Here is a 21,185-nt window from a genome sequence, read left to right as displayed (position 1 = left end):
ACACAGTGAGACCTCCTTTTCAAAAAAAAAAAAAAAAAGTTTGTTCAAATATAAACAACAAAAATATCTTATAGTTTGGTATGGAAGAAGACAGATACAAAAGAAAAAAATCAAAAAAAGGAAAACTAATTAATGCCAGAGTCAAATGGCAGGTAAGAATCGATGGAAAATGTGAGCGTTTGTGAACATCAGGGCAATTATAGTTTCTAAGGGAACTGAGAACAACATATGCTGCCCAATCATTTGCTGTAACCCAATATTTTTTGCAGTAACTCAAAATCTGATAAAGAAATTAATAAAAGGCTGAAGACACAATCAATTACTTAACAGGAAAATGAACAAAAACAACATATCAAATGAATACATCATAGAATGTAAAAATTTTCAAGAACTCTCATAAAATTCACTGAAAGCTCTGGTTAAATTCCCCCATTAAAATAAAGAAAAAAAGAAGTACTATTTCATTCTAGCTAAATTATATGTAAACTTAAAAGTACAGTGGCAGTGGCTCATGCTTATAATCCCAGCTGAGGGAGGAGGATCACTTGACTCCAGGAGTTTAAAATCAGCCTGGGAAACACAGTAAGTGAGCCCTTGCCTCTACAAAAAAAAAAAAATGAGCCAGGCTCAGTGGCTCACGTCCATAATCTCAGCACTTTGGGAGGCCAAGGCAGGTGGATCACAAGGTCAGGAGTTCGAGATCATCCTGGCTAACACAGTAAAACCCCATCTCTACTGAAAATACAAAAAATTAGCCGGGTGTGGTGGCGTGTGCCTGTAGTCCCAGGTACTCAGGAGGCTGAAGCAGGAGAATCGCTTGAACCTGGAGGTGGAGGTTGCAGTGAAACGAGATCACGCCACTGCACTCCAGCCTGGTTGACAGAGCAAGACTCAAAAAAAAAAAAAGAACAAAATTAGCCAGGTGTGGTGGCACATGCCTGTAGTCCTAGCTACTCAGAAGGCTAAATGGGAAGATCACTTGAGCACTGGAGGTTGAGGCTGCAGTGAGCTGAGACTGTGGCACTGCACTCCAGTCTGGGTGACAAAGTGAGATCCTGTCTCAGAAAAGAAAAAAAAAACAGTACAAAATAGTATGTGATTATACTTGGGGTTAATTTCCTCATGCAAAATACCACTTCACAAGTTTGTTTCTGCAAGAAAATCAAGGTGTTCCTTTACTGTATCTAGTAGGGATTGAAGAAAAGAAAAGAAAACTTACTGTCCATGAGGATACCAACGGTGCTTAGTAGTAAAGAACATTTTGCTAAGTTTTTCTATCATAGGTCCTTCCTCAAGGTGTTCAACTTTTTCTTCCAATCTGGTTTTCAGCACTTGATCATGTGTTTCTTCATTGTTATGCACAGGATCTGGCCGAGGGATAGGCTACAAAATAATCAGTAACAAACATCACGAAGATGTGGGAATGTTAGCCAGCATTTGTTCGAGATTACAATAAAACAATTACAATACTCAGTAATTCACTATAGTACTTTAGGGAGGGCAAGTAAGTTATCAAAACAAAGTTTCACTTAGTTGCATTATTCATTAGTCAGAAATATTTTTCTTCTCACACCAAATTTTAGGTTTCTTTTCTAATAATAAAGTTCTTATTTAGGCCAGGTGCAGTGAGTGGCTCATGCCTGTAATCCCAGCACTTTGGGAAACCAAGACAGGAGAATCGTTTGAGCCCAGGAGTTCCAAAGCACGGGACCAGCTTGGACAACATGGTCAGACAAAAAAATTTAAAAACTATCTAGGCGTGATGGCATGCACCTGTAGTCCCAGCTACTCGAGAGGCTGAAGTGGGAGGATCACTTGAGACCAGGAGGTCGAAGCTACCTGTGATCACACTACTGCGTTCCAGCCTGGGTGACAGAGTGAAACCCTGTCTCAAAAAAAAGAGAAAGAAAAATAGAAAGGCCGGGTGTGGTGGCTCATGCCTGTAATTCCAGCACTTTGGGAGGCCAAGGTGGGAGGATCACTTCAGTTTGAGTTCAAGACCAGCCTGGGCAACACAGCGAGACCTTGTCTCTACTACAAATAGAAAAAAAAAAAAGAAAAAAAGAAAAAAAGAAAGCCCTCATTTAACATTCTTATTTTCCACAGTAATAAAGTACTTATTACTTTAGTTTCTGTTTCTCAAAGGTATAAATTATGTCTATTATTATTTTTTAACTTAAAAGTTTACCATTCACTTTATATATCATTAAGGTGAGAAACTGAAAAACTTTTCATTGAAAATGACATTTTTTGGCTGGGCGCGGTGGCTCACGCCTGTAATCCCAGCACTTTGGGAGGCCGAGGCGGGTGGATCACCTGAGGTCAGGACAAGACCAGCCTGGCCAACAGGGTGAAACCCTGTCTCTACTAAAAATACAAAAATTAGCTTGGTGCGGTAGCGCATGCCTGTAATCCCAGCTACTTGGGAGGCTGAGGAAGGAGAATTGCTTTAGCCCGGGAGGCAGAGGTTGCAGTGAGCCAAGATTGCACCTTTGCACTCCAGCCTGGGTGACAGAACAAGACTCCGTCTCAAAAAAAAAAAAAAGAAAGAAAATGACATTTCTTATATCCAATGAAAGCAGAAAAATTTTCAACATTTTCATTTCAGGTGACTAAAATGCCACCAAACAGTGCTTTATTGTTATTTAAATACCTTTCCCCCAAAGTTAATGATTACTAAAAATCTCATCTCCTCGACACACATGAATGATATACAACATATTCCACCAGTAATAGTGGCTCACTAAAGAGTTTAAGAATCACTGTCTTGGCCAGCCACGTGTCTCACATCTGTAATCCCAGCACTTTCGGAGGCCAAGGTGGGAGGACCATTTGAGCCCAGGAGTTTGAAACCAGCCTGGCCAACACAGTGAGACCTCATCTCTACAAAAAAATTAAAAACAGCGGGCCGGGCGTGGTGGCTCAGGCCTGTAATCCCAGCACTTTGGGAGGCTGAGACAGGCGGATCACGAGGTCAGGAGATCGAGACCATCCTAACGTGGGCTAACATGGTGAAACCCCGTCTCCACTAAAAAATACAAAAAACTAGCCGGGCGAGGTGGCGGGCGCCTGTAGTCCCAGCTACTCGGGAGGCTGAGGCAGGAGAATGGCATAAGCACGGGAGGCGGAGGTTGCAGTGAGCTGAGATCCGGCCACTGCACTCCAGCCTGGGCGACAGAGCGAGACTCCGTCTCAAAAAAAAAAAAAATTTAAAAACAAAAAATAAATTAGCCAGGCGTGGTGGTGTACGGCTGCAGTCCCAGCTTCTTGGGGTCTGAGGCAGGATGATCCTTTGAGCCCAGGAGTTCAAGGCTGCAGTGAGCCATGACTGCACAGTACCCTCCTGCCTGAGCAAGAAAGAGACACTGTATCAAAACAAAACAAAACAAAATAAAACAAAACAGAAAACAAAAGGAATCACTATCTTGGAGGGTCAAGTTACCTATATTTTAAATATTAAGTGTTATTAAGGTATGTAACAAAGATTGTAACATTCAATACTATATAAAGCTATCATAATGAAAGTAACATATTCAATAATAATAAATATATAACAAGACTGTAACACTGCCTTGCTTTAAAATAACTATATATATATATTATAATACAATGAAAATCTGAATTTACAACCAGTAAGAAACAATTCAAACAGATATTTTCTTTACGTTCATACACTATTAGTGACAACTACATTCTACCACTGTATTAAATATTATAGCATACATTTATATCTAGTTTATGCACATGAAACAAGACCTCTTTAAAAGGCAATGTGGTCAGGTGCGGTGGCTCACGTGTTAACCCTAGCACTTTGGGCAGATCACTTTGAGCTCAGGAGTTGGAGACTCTGTCTCTACAAAAAATACAAAAAATTAGCCAGGCATGATAGCTCATGCCTGTAGTCCCAGCTACTGAGGAGGCTGAAATGGGAGGATCGCTTAAGCCCAGGAAGCAGAGGCTGCAGTGAGCCAAGATCGCGCCACTGAATTCAGTCTGGGTGACACAGACAGACCCTGTCTCAAAAAAAAAAAAAAGGCAACGTGGACCACGTGCAGTGGCTCACACCTGCAATCCCAGCACTTAGGAAGGTCAAAGTAGCAAAGGAATATTTCAGCCTAGGAGTTCGAGACCAGTCGGGGCACCATCGTGAGATCCCCCTGCCATCTCTATTTTTATATGTATGTTTTTTAAAAAGCAATGGAGGTGGCACAATTAAGTAAAGTCATGGGCTGCATAAGAATGTTTTGAGGCTGGGCGCAGTGACACACGCCTGTAATCCCAGCACTTTGGGAGGCCGCGGTGGGCGGATCACATGAGGTGAGGAGTTCAAGACCAGCCTGGCCAACATGGTGAAACTCTTTGTCTCTACTGAAAATACAAAAATTAGCCAGGTATGGTGGTGCATGCCTGTAATCCCGGCTACTTGGGAGGCTGAGACAGGAGAATTGCTTGAATCCAGGAGACAAAGGTTTCAGTGAGCCGAGATCATGCCACTGCATTCCACCCTGGGTGACAGGGCGAGATTCTGTCTGAAATAATAACAATGTTTTGGTCAACAATGTACAGTGATGAAGGACAGTGTATACTACAGTGGTCCCATAAGATTATCATGAAGCTAAAAAAATTCCTGTCACCTAGTGATGGTGCAGAAAGCCACAGTGCAATGCATTGCTTACATGTTTGTGGTGGTGCTAAAGTAAACAAACTGACTGCACTGCCAGCTGTATAAAAGTATAGCACATACAATTATATATAGCACATAATACTTGATAATAATAATAAATAACGGCAGGGTACAGTGGCTCACGCCCAGCACTTTGTGAGGCTTGAGCTTAGGAGTTCAAAACCAGCCAAAGCAACATGTAGTGAGACCCTGTCTCAACCAAAATAATTTAAAAATAATAATAATAATAAATGACTAGGCAACTGGTTTATGCATTTACTATACTATACCTTTTATCATTAGAGTGTACTCCTTCTACTTGTTAAAAAAGTCAATTGTAAAACAGCCTCAGGCAAGCCCTTCAGGAGGTATTCCAGAAGAAGGCATTGTTATCATAACAGATGACAGCTCCAGGCATGTTATTGTCCCTGAAGACCTTCCAGTGGGACAAAATGTGGAGATAGAAGACAGTAATATTGATCATCCTGACCCTGTGTGGGCCTAGACTATGTGTGTGTCTTAGTTTTCAAAAAAAAAGTTTAAAAAGTGCAAACAAAAATTGCAATACAAAAAAGCTTATAGTATAAGGATATAAAGAAAATATTTATGTATAGCTGTACACGATATTTTAAGCTAAGTGTTATTACAAAAGAGTAAAAAAGTATTAAAAATGTTTTGGCCGGGTGCAGTGGCTCATGCCTGTAATCCTAGCACTTTGGGAGGATGAGACGGGCGGATCATGAGGTCAGGAGATCGAGACCATCCTGGCTAACACGGTGAAACCCCGTCTCTACTAAAAATACAAAAAAGTTAGCTGGCGGTAGTGGCGGCGCCTGTAGTCCCAGCTACTCAGGAGGCTGAGGCAGGAGAATGGTGTGAACCTGGGAGGCGGAGCTTGCAGTGAGCTGAGATAGCGCCACCACACTCCAGCCTGGGTGACTGAGCAAGACTCCATCTCAAAAAAAAAAAAAAAAAAAAAAAAAATTTTTTTAAGTTTATCAAGTTTAAAAGTGACAGTAACCTAAGGTTAATTTATTATTAAAGAAAGAAAAATATTTTAAAAAAAATTTAGTGTAGCCTAAACATATAGTGTTTGTTTATAAAGTATACAGCAGTGTACAATAATGTACTAGGCCTTCACACTCACTGACTCACCCAGGGCAACTTCCAGTCCTGTAAGCTCCATTTTTGGCTAAGTACCCTATACAGGTGTATTACATTTTATCTTTTATATCACATTTTTACTGTGCCTTTTCTATGTTTAAATACGTTTTGATACATAAATATTTACCATTGTGTTACAACTGCCTATAGTATTCACTACAGTAGTATGTTGTATACATTTGTAGCCTGGGAGCAATAGGCTATACCATAAAGTCTGGGTGTGTAGTAGCCTACACCATCTAGGTTTGCATAAGTAACACTCTATGATGTTCACATAACAATGAAATTGCCTAATGATGCATTTCTCATAACATATCCCCATCAGTAAGCAATGCATGACTGCACTACAGAAATGCAAAGTAACAAAGATATCAGTGAAAAGTAGAAAGGGAGCCAAGTCAGAGCTTTGTCAAAAAGACCAGAATGGGGCCAGGTATGGTGGCTCATGCCTGTAATCCCAGCACTCTGGGAGGCCAAGGCAGGTAGATCACTTGAGGCCAGGAGTTAGAGACCAGCCTGGCCAACATGGCAAAACCCCCTCTCCACTAAAAACACAAGAATTAGCTGGGCGTGGTCACGAGTGCCTGTAATCCCAGCTATCTGGGTGGCTGAGGCATAAGAATCCCTTGAACCTGGGGAGGCATGGAGGTTGCAATGAGACAAGATCACACTACTGCATTCTAGCCTGGTTGACAGAGACTCTGTCTCAAAAAAAAAAAAAAAAAAAAAAAAAACCAGATTGGGCAAGGTACAGTGGCTCACGCCTGTAAGCCCAGCACTTTGGGAAGCCAAGGTGAGGACTGCTTGGGTCCAGGAATTCCGTATCAGTTTGGACAACATAGTGAGACCCTGTCTACAAAAATTGTAAAAATTAGCTGGGCATGGTGGTGTGTGCCTCTATAGTCCCAGCTACTCAGGAGGCTAAAGTGGGAGGATTGCTTGAGCCCATGTTACTATTATTCTAATAGTAACATGTTCTCAAGAATGTTTCTTATTTTGCAGCCCAATCTACAATTTATTGCTTGACAAACAAAAAACTTTCCTGCTTTCTCATGTGAATGTCTCTTAGCCCTAAAACATAAAACCCTTAAGCATGAAGAGGAAGGAACAATTTCATTCACTTAATAGAAAAATATTTATTGTGCACCTACCAAGTTCAAGTTCAAAGTGTTATTTCAGGTGCTGAAGACCAAGCATGGGAAAAAAACACACAAGGCCCTGTCCTCATCGAGCTTACATTTTAGTGATGGGAGACAGCCAGAAAACATCCAGTATGCTAGAAATAATAAATGCTATTGAGAAAAGTAAATCAAAGGACAACAAGGAGTACAGGAGCAAAGGTACAACTTGAAATGCAGTAGCCAAGGAAGACCACACAAGATAACAGATAAGGAAAAAGACCTTAAGGAAAGGGAGTAAACTATGAGGTAAAAGCATTCCAGGCAAAGGAAGCAGGAAATACAAAAGCTCTGAGTGGGGAGCTCGCCTAATACAGTTGAAAAACAGCTGCGGTTGTGGTCAGTATGGTGGCAGTCGAGTGATTTACTTGAAAACTTGTAGGAGTGATTACTTATCTAAACTAGAGATGAATATTGATGATGTGGCAGAGAAGATAATTGTCAAAACAAGGGAAATACAAGAAAGAAAGAGGATGTAGGGGAGGTGGGCATGTATACAGAGGAATGATGATAATGATAAACCATGATACGAATCTGTGCTGGGTAAGGAGGGAGTGAGAATGTGTGAGATACATGAGGGACTGTGAAAAAGTGGTTGGATCAATGGATGTAGGTTACAAAGAGGGAATGAATAATTCTTGGAGCTGGGAGACCAAGAGGGACTGGTAGTTAACGATTGGATTTCTTAAAATTTAGATTGGAAAAGAGGAGTAGCAATTATTGGTAATTAGAATATCTCTAGGGAATCCTCCCATGGAAATGGGTGGCTGACGTAGTGAGAGATCAAGAAGTGAGACACCACAGTATTAGATCATCTACATGGATATTGAAGTAACAAAGAATGAGGGTAAAACAGTATTGGAGAAAGTGTGACAGCAAGCTTAGAAAATTCAAGGAAGTGCAGAGTGGTAGAGGAGGAGAAATAACCTTGCAGTTGGTAGATAACAGCAACAAAAAAAGATAGTAAATGATGTAGTTGGATGATACAAGCTACAAAGCCAGAAATTGTTAGGAAGGAAGAGAAATTATCTAGATTTGACAATGAGGAGCTACAAGGATACCTTCCCCATCTTTAGACTCAGTGGTAAAAGAGTATGAGAGAGAAAACAGCAACTACTTAAAAGAACTGCTGAGGAAGTAATGTCTCCAGGGTACAGGCAGGTTTCTATTAGAGTCAGAAGGTGAAGCAACATTCTGGAATAGGTTAAGGTTGTAAGAGATTTTGTCAAGGGTGGTAAGTTCTACAAGTACAGTGGGAAAGTTTTGACAGTTGAGGACGGTCAGATTCAGAGATATAAAGAGCCATATGGGGATAAGAGTCTGGATGATGTGAAATGACCTGGCATTCTTAGTATAATTGCTAAAACAGGGCAAATAAACCGAAGATATTCAACAAAATAACAATGGACAAAGGCACAACATAGTGTGACCTGGAGGGTTTACAGGCCAAAACTCAGTGATGCAGGCCTATTTTTCTAAACGCTGCCCAACTAAGTGATACAAAAGAGGCACTGGATTAGTACCTATGATACCTGGCTTTTGTTTCCTAACAAAGCAGGGAGACAAAATGGTGAGTTTAAAAAGGAATATAGAAATTATTTGTTGGTCAGGCGCGGTGGCTCATGCCTGTAATCCCAGCGCTTTGGGAGGCTGAGGCAGGCAGATTATGAGGTCAAGAGATTGAGACCATCCTGCCCAACATGGTGAAACCCTGTCTCTACTAAAAATACAAAAGTTAGCCGGGTGTGGTGGGGCACGCCTGTAGTCCCAGTTACTAAGGAGGCTGAGACAGAAGAATCGTTTGAACCCAGGAGGCAGAGGCTGCTGTGAGCCGAGATCGCGCCATTGCACTCCAGCCTGGGCAACAGAGCAAGACTCAGTCTCAAAAAAAAAAAAAAAGAAAGAAATTATTTGTCAAATCAACCAGCACCCTGACCTTAATGATGATTTTTTAAAATAAGTACCACTAAATACATCATGTGATGACCTAAACCATCTAATTATTTTCTCCTCAAAAAGCAAGTCAAGGCTGGGCACAGTGGCTCATGTCTGTAATCCCAGCACTTTGGGAGGCCGAGGCAGGCAGATCACCTGAGCTTGGGAGTTTGAGATCAGCCTGGGCAACATGGTGAAACGCCGTCTCTACTAAAAATACAAAAATTTAAAAAAATTAAAAAATTAGCCGGGCGTAGTGGCAGGTGCCTGTAGTCCCAGGTACTTGGGAGGCTGAGACAGGAGAATAGCTTGAACCCAGGAGGTGGAGGTTGCAGTGAGCCGGATCACGCCACTGCACTCCTGCCTGGGCGACAGAGTGAGACCCTGTCTCAAAAAAAAAAAAAAAAGCAAATCAAACATTACCTAGTAGAAGGAGGGTTAAAGAAATAGGAAAAAGCATTTCAAATACAAAACAAAAAAAAAGACTTGGGTCAAACTAAAAATAAATTATATTAAAAACAATACAAAATCCTCTTCTGTCTAGTACTTGATTTTTTAAAAAAATAGGGAAAGAAATCTAACTGAGTCATTCAAAATACATACCTATGTTGTCCCATTAAAAAATAAAAATTAAAAAAACAAATTCACCAAATGTTAAAAAAAAAAAACCGTCAGAACCAACAGTAAAAAAGTAGTTGTAATCCCAGCACTCTAAAATATAACTTTTATTTGTAACAGCACTCTAAAATACAACTTTTTCATAATTTTCTAGATTATAATATGGGGCAGTATGGGACAATGCATTTTATAATTTTATATTAGATGTATTTGATCTTTAACCAGAAATCTACCAAATCTTTTAGACCAGAAAACTGATGCCATAATTGTGTTTAAATGGTTCACTTTGTATTCTGGAAAAAAAAAAAAAGACTGTAAAGAAAGCAGATGAAAAATAAATAAGAGAAAAATCAAAATAGTAAAATTAAAAAGCCAAAAGAAAATCTAAAGCAAGGAAAATCAGACGACTCCCTTCTTTTTGGATACTATAAAGAAGTACAAACATTTCTAACAGCAAATTAAAAACTACAAGACATTTTCTCATACATACTTTTGTGTGTTCATATGGAATGTCCACAGAAGGGTGGTAGCATACTATTGTCCTGCCATCAGAAGTCAGAGCAAGCTCTACGTTGCTAAAAAAGAATGTTTTAGAAATAAAGTTATACTGTATTCAAGGCAAAATGATTATTCTTTTTTTTTTTTTTTTTTTGAGATGCAATCTCACTGTGTCACCCAGGCTGGAGTGCAATGGGCACTCCAGGTTAAAGCTAAAATTAGTGCCCGGCCTAATTTTAGCTTTAAGAATAATCATTCTGGGCCCAGTGTGGTGGCTCATGCCTGTAATCCCAGCACTTTGTAAGGCCGAGGTGGGCAGATTGCTTGAGGTCAGGAGTTCAAGACCAGTCTAGCAAAACCCCGATTCTACCAAAAATACAAATATTAGCCAAGTGTAGTGGCACATACCTGTACTCCCAGCTACGCAGGAGGCTGAGGCAGGAGAATCACTTGAACCCAGGAGGCGGAGGCTGCAGTGAGTCAAGATCATGCCACTGCACTCCAGCCTGGGCAACAGAATGAGACTCCATCTCAAAAAAAAAAAAAAAAAAAAAAAAAAGGCTAAAATTAATTAACCACAAATTGCTGAAGAGAAGATACTACATCACTGGATTGGCAAACCTGGTACCCAAAACATAGGAGACAACTGAAGACCATCCCACAGAATATGTCAGCTTAAATACCACAACAAAATAATTTGTAGGTAACAGAGAATAGGTATTAGATTGTTTCACCATGGTTACAAGATTGAATACTATAACATGGCTACAATGAACATTTAATCTGTCAAATGATTTCTTCATGAGAAGATAGTTTTATATAATGCAAAACACGCATATGACTCAGTCTTTCCAGGTTCAAAAAATGTTACCTACTCCAGTTTCATCGCTATCATAGTACTCATTAGATGAACAATTAGTGTCAAGGCCAGGTGTGGTAGCTCACATCTGTAATCCTTACACTTTGGGAGGCCAAGGCGGGAGGATCACTTAAGCTCAGGAGTTTGAGACCAGCCTGGGTAACATGGCAAAATCCTGTCTCTACAAAAAATAAAAAAAATTAGCCAGGTGTGGTGGTACACACCTACAGTTCCAGTTACTTGGGGGCACTGAGGCAGGAGGAGAGCTTGAATCCGGGAGGTTGAGGCTGCAGTGAGCTGACATAGCGTCACTGAACTCCAATCTGGGCGACAAAGTGAGACCATGTCTCAAAAATAAAAATAAAAGGCCAACCATGATGGCTCACACCTGTAATCCTTGCATGCTGGAAGGCCGAGGGAGGCAGATCGCTTGAGCTCAGGAGTTTAAGATCAGCCTGGGCAACATGCTGAAACCTCATTTCTATAAAAAATACAGAATTAGCTGGGTGTGGTGGCACACACCTGTAGTCCCAGCCGCTTGGGGGCTGAGGCAAGAGGATTACTTGAACCTCGCAAGTTGAGGCTCCAGTGAGCTGAGATAGCGCCACTGCATTCCAGCCTGGGTGACAAAGTGAGAACCTGTCTCAAAAAAATAAAAGGTCAGTTGCAGTGCCTCACGCCTGTAATTCCAGCATTTTGGGAGGCCCAGGTGGGCAGATTACCTGAGGTAAGGACTTTGAGACCAGCCTGGCTAACATGGTGAAACCCCATCTCTACTAAAAATACAAAAATTAGCCAGGCATGGTGGCACGCGCCTATAGTCTCAGCTACTCAGGAGGCTGAGGCTGGAAAATCGCCTGAACATGGGAGGTGGAGGTTGCAGTGAGCCAAGATCACACCACTGCTCTCTAGCCTGGGCGACAGAACAAGACCCCATCTCAAAAACAAAATAAAAATAAAACTAGTGTCAAGAGAGAAGAAAAAATATTTTTATTATCATTTTGTAATAAAAACAACACAGATTAAGAAAATACGTTGCAGTTTCTGCATATCAGACTCTGCTGCAGAGGAAAAAGACAATGTCACATGTTATTCCTAGTTCTTATCATAGTGACTAAATTGAATAAGTACCAAATGAATGGTGGTTAAATTAAGTATGTGTAATTTAGGATTATTCAATATCAAACAAAAGAAAAGATAAATAATAGCTTAAGCTAACAGATATGAACCCTATAAAAACGAATTAACTTTTCCAAAAAGCTAAAGCATGCTTTAGAAAGGACAGCAGTTCTAAACAGCATGTCTGTCTTACAACAAATTAAATATTCAATGAAACACAATGATAATAATTTTTATTTAAAATGTTTATAAGCTCAGATACTGGGTAAATAAAATCATTAAAACAATTTTTAAAAACAAAATTAAGGAAAGAATAATGAGAAACGAAAGCATAAGACATCAAAACAAGAAATAAAATTAAATTATTTCAGATATAGCTAAGACTATTATTTTTTCAATTGAGTTTTAATACATACCAATTATAGTCATCTGGTAGAGGAGAATACGTAGATTTATGACAAACACAATATAAAGCTCCATCTGCAAAAACCCCAAACAGTAAAATAGATTTAGTTAATTTGAGCATATTTTCTCCATAAATTTAAAGCTAGTTTTACTCATTCAACCAACATTTACTGTTTACTATGAAACAGGCCTGTGCTAGGGGCTAGAGATTCAACAACAAACAAAACTCAGTCCCAACCCTCAAAAGGGTATAGTCTGCTTGTGAGAGAGACAGACAAACAATTACAACATAGAGGATAAGCACTGTTAGGACTGGTAAACACTGGCAAAGATGGGTCACACAGAAAGGCTACCAAACAAATTGTGCAGGTTCAAGAAAGCCTTTTCAGTGGAGGTGATGTCCAAGGTGCTCTAAAGAATGAGAAAATAAGAATTGATAAGAGATAAAAACAATGTTTCTAGCAGAGGGAGTAACAGGTGCAAGGACTCTAGGTAAAATAAAAATTAAAAGTATTTGGGTACTCCAGCCTTTCCAAGAAAGAACTTAAAGTATTTGGGGCGAGGTGCAGTGGCTCACGCCTGTAATCCCAACACTTTGGGAGACCAAGGCGGGCAGATCACCTAAGGTCAAGGAGTTCGAGACCAGCCTGACCAACATGGTGAAACCTTGTCTCTACTAAAAATACAAAATTAGCCAGGCGTGGTCAGCTACTCAGGAGGCTGAAGCAGGAGAATTGCTTGAACCCAGGAGGCAGAGGTGGCAGAGGTTGCAGTGAGCTGAGATCATGCCATTGCACTCCAGCCTGAGCAACAAGAGCGAAACTCCGTTTCAAAAAAATAAATAAAAAAAAATAAAGTATTTGGGTTTTCCAAGGTGCAGAGTTTATAAGGGAGCGATGAAGTGATGAAATATGAAATAATCTGTTCAAAATGAACTTTTCTTAATCAAAATGCGTACATTTTAAAGCATATTTTCCTTTTTTAGAATACCTGCAAATTCAAGAGCCATAATTGCTCTTTTTTTTTTTTTTTTTTTTTTTTTGAGATGCAGTCTCGCTGTGCCGCCCAGGCTGGAGCGCAGTGGCACAATCTCAGCTCACTGCAAGCTCTGCCTCCCGGGTTCACGCCATTCTCCTGCCTCAGCCTCCTGAGTAGCTAGGAGTACAGGCACCCGCCACCACGCCAGGCTAATTTTTTGTATTTTTAGTAGAGATGGGGTTTCACCATGTTAGCCAGGATGGTCTTAATCTCCTGACCTCGTGATCCACCTGCCTCAGCCTCCCAAAGTGCTGGGATTACAGGCGTGAGCCACTGTGCCCGGCCATAATTGCTTTTTTAAAAGCTTGTGAAAGGCTCTCCTATGTTCAAAAAAAGGATATTCTTTTAATACAAAGAAAAAAATTTAAAAGTAATTCAATATAGTTAAAAGCAAGTTTTGAATGCATCTTGATTAATGCCAAGAATCAAAGTCAGAGCCTCTTGTTCCTGTGATATAGGACTGTAACCTATCCTGCCTTCCCTATCTCCATGCCTTCACTATGTCCTCAGTATGGAATTCCATCCCCATTTTGTTCAAATACCCCTCATCCTTAAAAGTCTAACACTTGCCAGGCACAGTGGCTCATTCCTGTAATCCCAGCACTTCGGGAGGCCAGGGCAGGTGGATCACTTGAGGTCAGGAATTCGAGACCAGCCTGGCCAACATGGTGAAACCCCCTCTCTACTAAAAATACAAAAAACTGGCCAGGCATGTTCATGCATGCCTGTAATCCCAAGAGTGAAACTCCATCTCAAAAATAAATAAATAAATAAATAAGCAGACATGGTGGTGCACATCTGTAGTCTTGCTTACTTGGGAAACTAAGATAGTAGGATCATCTGAGCCCAGGGAGGTCAAGGCTGCAGTGGGCCAAGACTGCGCCACTGCACTCCAGCCTGGGCAACAGAGTGAGACCTACCTCGACAAAAAAAAAAAAAAAAAAAAGAAACATTCATTACGTGACATTTTACCAGTGGAAGTTCTGGATATAGAGGTAGCAGAAGCTCTAAATATATAACTAGGACCAATGCCAAAGTTAACACCAATCAAGCCAAAGCAATTCAATGTGCCAAAAGAACTTCAATTAACAATAATTTCTGTAATTTATGAGCTATTCTTGTTACATATATATGTTTAATTACATTTTGAAAAGAGCTAGCCGGGCGCGGTGGCTCAAGCCTGTAATCCCAGCACTTTGGGAGGCCGAGACGGGCGGATCACGAGGTCAGGAGATCGAGACCATCCTGGCTAACACGGTGAAACCCCGTCTCTACTAAAAAATACAAAAAAACTAGCTGGGCGAGGTGGCGGGCACCTGTAGTCCCAGCTACCAGGGAGGCTGAGGCAGGAGAATGGCATAAACCCGGGAGGCGGAGCTTGCAGTGAGCTGAGATCTGGCCACTGCCATCCAGCCTGGGCACAGAGCGAGACTCCGTCTCAACAAAAAAAAAAAAAAAGAAAAGAGCTATGAAAGCTAAAAGTTGTCCCATCTTCAAATGCTCAGTATTTTACCTTGCTACTGAAAAGGAAGTACAGTAAAAAGTATACTGGACAAAGTAAGGTGGGGAGATCCAGATTTTGGTCACAGTTCTCATTTACCAAATATGTGACCCTAGGTAAACTTATGAGGGCCACAGAACTCAAGTTTCTTTACCTTCATAAAGAGGATAATACTACATGGGTTACCAAAATCAAAACTGTTATAAGGATCAAATGGCTTAACATGCTTGGAAAACTGTAAAGTGGTCTACATTCCCAGGCTGACTGACCATTTGGGAAATTTTAAAATATTCCTTCTAGAATATAGGGAAGCCTTTTTATTTTTGCTCATTGAACTTCCTTCCTTAATCATGATTTCGCTTTGCCTCCAATCTTAATGTTCTTCCCTTTTTTATTAAACATCAATAATAACAGTAATGAAACTTTCTTTAATTTTAATTTTTTATTTTTGAGACAGGGTCTCGCTCTGTCTCCCAGGCTGGAATGCAATGGCACAATCACAGCCTCGAACTCCTGGACTCAAGCAGTCTTCCTACCTCAGCCTCCCGAGTAGGCTGCCTCCCTCCTGGGACCACAGGCACGCACCACCTCGCCCAGCTAATTTTTGTAACTTTTATAGAAATGGCATTTTGTCACATTGCACAGCCTGGTCTCAAACTTCGGAGCCTGCCTCAGCCTCCCAAAGTGCTGGTATTACAGGTGTGAGCCACCATGCCCAGCCCTTTACTTTCAATAATAGTAGTAGTAGGAACTTCGCAGTATAAGGGACTTTTAGGACATAAGAAGTTAGGTCACTGAGTATTAGGATGACTGATAACGGAATGATTTTCTAGGGTAACCTAATGCTTAGTTAACTAGGTATTTTGAGAGTAACTCTAATCCATTCAGATTACTTCAACAAACACTGATATATCTCCTATCATGATGAGAGGCACCAGGGACACCAAAATGAATTAGATACAATACAAACTTAGTGGGAAATCCAGTGGGGAAAAAGATATATAAACAATTTTCAATTATCCAGGGACACATTAATTGGTTTTCTGATGGGCCTGTGTGAGGACTAATTGCTTCAAAACATAGACTATGTAAAAACTGATTGGATCTGACTTCTCATTAGTCTAGGAGCTGGGTTCCTGCAAGGCAAAGAGTAGGCTAAGAAGTAAGGGTTTTTCTTCCAATTCTCACAACAAAAATGCTCCTAGATAATCAAATGCTGATTGTAGTTTTGTTGTGACTTATTTTAGTTTATATCCAAAGTCTCTTAAGCAATCTCCTATTCCATTTACTGAACTCTAAGTTGATTTTACTTTGAATATAATGTAATAAACGTTATTATGTTTAGGGCCCTAAAAAAGGGGACAGTAGGGCAAGCAAGGAAGCAGGGATGGAAAGCTTCCTACAAGAGCAGGATTTGGTGGCCGGGTGCGGTGGCTCACGCCTATAATTCCAGCACTCTGGGAGGCTGAGGTGGCAGACCACTTGAGGTCAGGAGTTTGAGATCAGTCTGGCCAAGATGGTGAAACCCCTTCCCTACTAAAAATACAAAAACTAGGACAGGCGCAATGGCTCACACCTGCAATCCCAGCACTTCGGGAGGCCAAGGCAGGCAGATCACTTGAGGTTGGCAGTTCGAGACCAGCCTGGCCAACACGGTGAAACTCTACCTCTACTAAAAATACAAATATTAACCAGGCATGGTGGTAGGTGCCTATAATCCCGGCTACTCGGGAGGCTGAGGCAGGAGAATCACTTGAACCCGGGAAACAGAGGTTGCCATGTGCCAAGATCATGCCTCTGTGCTCCAGCCTGAACAATGGAGCAAGACTCAGTCTCAAAAAACAAAATAAAATAAAATAGAGTAGGATCTGACAAACCTTTGAGCATTCTATTCAACAAAGGTGTTTACTGAGTAAAATATTTTCCCCGCCTCAAGCATAACAAATTGCCTATTTATTACTTTACTTTTACTCTATTCTTCAAATAGCTCTTTTCTCTTTAATTCAATAAACAAACTTTCAATTACAAATGGTGGTAAACAGAAAATAAGAAAGAAGAGACAAAGGTCAAGGTCAAGCAGAGTTGTATTTACAAAGTCAGCTGCACCCCAGGCGCGATGGCTCACACGCCTGTAATCCCAGCACTTTGGGAGGCTGAGGCGGGTGGATCACCTGAGGTTGGGAGTTCGAGACCAGCCTGACCAACGTGGAGAAACCCCCGTCTCTACTGAAAATACAAAATTAGCTGGGTGTGGTGGCCTGTAATCCCAGCTGCTTGGGAAGTTGAGGCAGGAGAATTGCTTGAACTCAGGAGGCAGAGGTTGCGGTGAGCCGGAGATTGCACCATTGCACTCCAGCCTGGGCAACAAGAACAAAAAACTCCGTCTCAAAAAAAAAAAAAAGTCAGCTGCACTTGCATGTTTATCAGAGCACTATTCACAATAGCAAAGACATGGAAACAAGCCCATCAACGGCAGACTGGATAAATAATATGTGGTATATATGTACACCATGGATTATTAGCCAGACATTAAAACAAATAAAATCACGTCCTTTGCAGCAACATAGATGCAGCTGGAGGCCATTATCCTAAGTGAATTAATGCAAAAACAGCCAAATACTACATATTCTCACTTACATGTAGGAGGTAAACATTGGGTACATATGGACACAAAAATGGGAACAATAAACACTGGTGACTCAAAACAGAAGGGAGGGATGGAGGGAAGGGTTGAAAAACTAACTATTGGGCACTATATTCACTATTCGGGTGATGGGTTGAGTTGAAGCCCAAATCTCAGCATATGTAATATATCCATGTAACAAACCTGCATATGTACCCCCTGAATCTAAAATAAAAAATAAAAATAAAAAGTTGGCTGACATAGTTAAATATAAAAAGGCAAACCTACTGTAGCCTTCTATACATGTCTACTTTAGAAATGGGAGAACAGAGTTTACAAACAGGAAAAGAAAAAAGAAAGCACAGTTGGCTGAGAAAAAAGACTTTAATATTCTATTTACTTATTTGGGTCCATGCTTTGACTGTCAAACATGTATTAACAAGCTTTCGAGAAAATATTAACTATATACAGTTCTTTAGAAAAGGCAGAAATTACATTTCATATTTTTAAAATGGCTAGGTACATAGAAAAAACACAATGAGAATCCACCAAAATATTAACAATGATTATCTCTGGAATATGGGACTGTAAATTTACCCTTTATTCGCATATTTTAAGAACTACTAAAAAAGCAATACATGTAATTGAACAAGAGAAAGTTACCCTTGACCAATCCCTTACTCCTGTCCTCAGCTAAATCCCGAGTGGGCTACACAGATAGCCACTGTTTGGTCCAGACCTTTTACCTCTGCATTTATGCGTTTGCACACATGCATATGATGGATCATCTTTTAAACATACAAATAAGATCATATGATAGATATACATAGATATGGTTCTGACACGCTTTTTTTTTTGTTTCTATTTGGAGATCTTTCCATGTCAGTAACAGCTGCATGATAGTCACAGTTAAGATGTACCATAATTTATCCATTCCCCTCCCCAATCCACTTTTTTTTTTTAGAGATGGGGGTCTTGCTATGTCACCCAGGCTGGTCTCAAACTCCTGGCCTTAAGCAGTCCTCCCACCTCCCAAAGTGCTGGGATTACAGGCATGAGACACCACATCTCATGTTTTCTCCCACTTTCTATTACTGCAAACACTCCTGCAAATTACAGGTGTATACAATAACTAAATGCTTTAAATTTTCTATATTCTTAAAAGTTTAAAACTTTTTAAACATTAAAAAAATTTCACTTACTTTGGATTGGAAATAAATGTTTCAAGATAGTTCTCTTTGACATCACCCATTTTACTGCAGCTACAGCCATGGTGTTTCAAGATGCTTATCAAGTGGTATGAAAAAAGATGTTCTGAAGAGAAACTGCTTTTAACATCTGCTTCTAGGCATACCAATTTCTACTCCTGCCGAAGAGATAAAGAAAAATCAGTGCTACCTATGGTAAACTTAAGTTAAATTAAACACCACAAGAACAAGGTAACAATCACTGACTTGACTAGAAGTCAACTGAAGCAATGCTTTTAAACAACTTGGCAATTCACACGATTTAACAACAGGACGAAGAGCAACACGGTCAAAATATAAGATCAGAACCACTGGAACTATGTCCATTACTATTTATCCTAGATGCAAACTTCTCTGCACCCAGTGCAGCTCCTTCTACTTACTGAATACTCAGTACATGTGTAATTACTCTTGAAACAGTCATTCACAAATGGTACACAGAGTATTCATTCTCATAATGCTAGCGTGTCTGTGTACAACCTCCAAGGTTCCATATACAAGATACTACGTCACTTACAGTACTATCCTGTTTCTGATTAAATATTTGTCTGCCCTGAGCCATTAATAATAAAGAAATATCAAACAAGAAGGCCTATCCTTAGCCTATTAAATACTCAATTGGAGGAACTCATACAAATGCCCTCAAGTCCCAGATAAAATTTCACCATCTTATATGTGTATAAGGTCTTTAACTTTCCAAGGTACTTTCGCCACCATTTCATTTTGCTCTCGTATTAATCATGTGATTATTCTGATTCATGAAGAAACTAAAGTATAAAATTTAAAAGTCTTGCTTCCAAGGACTTTAAAGTCAGTCACTGCCAAACTGGGAAACTTTATAACAAGTCATTAAATGATCCTCAGTTTCTCCAAAGACAAAATGGGGAAAACCACAATCTTCATGGGCTGTTGTGAATAAATGACAAATAACCATTGTTAAACCTTGTTTTTAATAGTCTTCAACGACTATCCGTGCCCTTCCCCCAATAGTGATAAAAGGGAATTAGGACACAGGTCCTCTTATTTGCTAGGCTAAATCACTCACACTGATACCTTGCACTGCCAGTACATTAACACTGCTAACCGTGAGCTCATAAGTGTGCTTTTTAGTTTATAATCCACTTTCATATACATTACATGCTCTGACTTTCACAAGTCTGTGAAGCAGGCATCTCCATTTCACAGATTAAGAACAAAGGCTCAGAGAGGTCAATCGATTACTTGACCAGTATATCGTTGCTTAATAGGTGACATGCGTGGGACGTAAACCCATGACCTCTGACCACGAACAAAACATCTTGGGGGAAATTAGGTCCCCTCTGTCCGAAGCCCAGAGGCAAGCACACTCTGCTGGGAGTCAGATTATTCACCCCAGGAAGATCATTTCAGAGGTCAAGTCCCTTGGCCCGGAATTCAACCCCAAAACAAAAGCCACATAGCCTCTGAGGGTAAGAGGTTTGAGGAGCAGGCTACCAGGAGCACACGGACTCTTCGACCTAAATGAGTCCCTAGAGCCACAAGCTGCATCAGCCACCCCCGGGCGTCCGCCAGGTAACGAAGGGGGCGCTACAGGAAGCGCGCGGCCACATGCCGGCCCTTCTGCAGGAAGGGCAAAGGCTGGGGATGCAGGCAGCCTCGCCCTGCCGGGAACGACAGGCGGGAGACCTCGACACCTGCAGACAAACACTGTGGGCCTGCCTAGCTTCGAGGGAGTCCTCCACAGAAGGACTAGAGGGAAGCGGTTACCTTGACAGTTTTTCACCACGAGCCCGCCATCTTGTTTCAATCCGGGTCCCAAGAAACAGCACCGCGCGCGCCCTCCCGGCCGCGGGGCATTCTGGGAAATGTAGTCTCCGTGGAAAAGCAGCCCGGTCGCAGAGGGAAAGCGGAGTCGTTGCTATGGACTCTTGCCTTTATTTGTAGCAGCATGGCCGCAACGTTATCAAGGTGCCCAGAAAAACAAAATCACTGCCCCAAATACATACCCTTAGAAACTAACAAACATTTTTTTTTGTGTGTGAGGCAGTCTCATTCTGTCACCCAGAATGTAGTTCAATGGCTCCATTACGGCTCATTGCAGCCTGTACCTCCTGGGCCCAAGAGATCCTCCCACCTCAGCGTCCTGAGTAGCTGGTACTACAGGCACACACCACCACACCCGGCTAATTTTTTAATATTTTTGTAGAGACGGGGTCTTGCTATGTTGCCCACGCTGGTCTCAAGCGATCCTCCCACCTCGACCTCCCAAAGTGATGGAATTACAGGCCTGAGCCACCATGCAAGCCTACAAGTACTTTTTTAAAAAATTATGTTAATATTCAAAGAAATCGTAGATTG

General features: G+C 40.9%; 1 protein-coding gene across 3 annotated transcripts in view; it reads right to left on the bottom strand.

The window, feature by feature from the left end:
* The window catches only part of MRPL42 (mitochondrial ribosomal protein L42), a 35,217-nt gene extending 14,557 nt beyond the window's left edge, over positions 1–20,660 (bottom strand). The window contains exons 1-6 of one of the 3 annotated variants that reach the window (XM_025402836.1): positions 20,595–20,660; positions 18,804–18,967; positions 17,806–17,826; positions 12,451–12,514; positions 10,049–10,133; positions 1,220–1,383 (exon numbers count right to left, since the gene is read on the bottom strand). In XM_025402836.1, coding sequence (XP_025258621.1) covers positions 1,220–1,383; positions 10,049–10,133; positions 12,451–12,514; positions 17,806–17,826; positions 18,804–18,873 — 404 coding nt within the window. In that variant the 5' untranslated portion in view covers positions 18,874–18,967; positions 20,595–20,660. The remainder of the gene's footprint in view (positions 1–1,219; positions 1,384–10,048; positions 10,134–12,450; positions 12,515–17,805; positions 17,827–18,803; positions 18,968–20,594) is intronic. The other 2 variants (XM_025402837.1, XM_025402838.1) reach the window with 2 other exon arrangements.
* Positions 20,661–21,185: the final 525 nt, after the last annotated feature.

This window comes from Theropithecus gelada, chromosome 11 (assembly GCF_003255815.1).
Source record: "Theropithecus gelada isolate Dixy chromosome 11, Tgel_1.0, whole genome shotgun sequence".
Taxonomy (NCBI): Eukaryota; Metazoa; Chordata; class Mammalia; order Primates; family Cercopithecidae; genus Theropithecus; species Theropithecus gelada.
The sequence above is the reverse complement of the archived record's forward strand: the minus strand, read 5'-3'. Positions and strand labels throughout refer to the sequence as shown.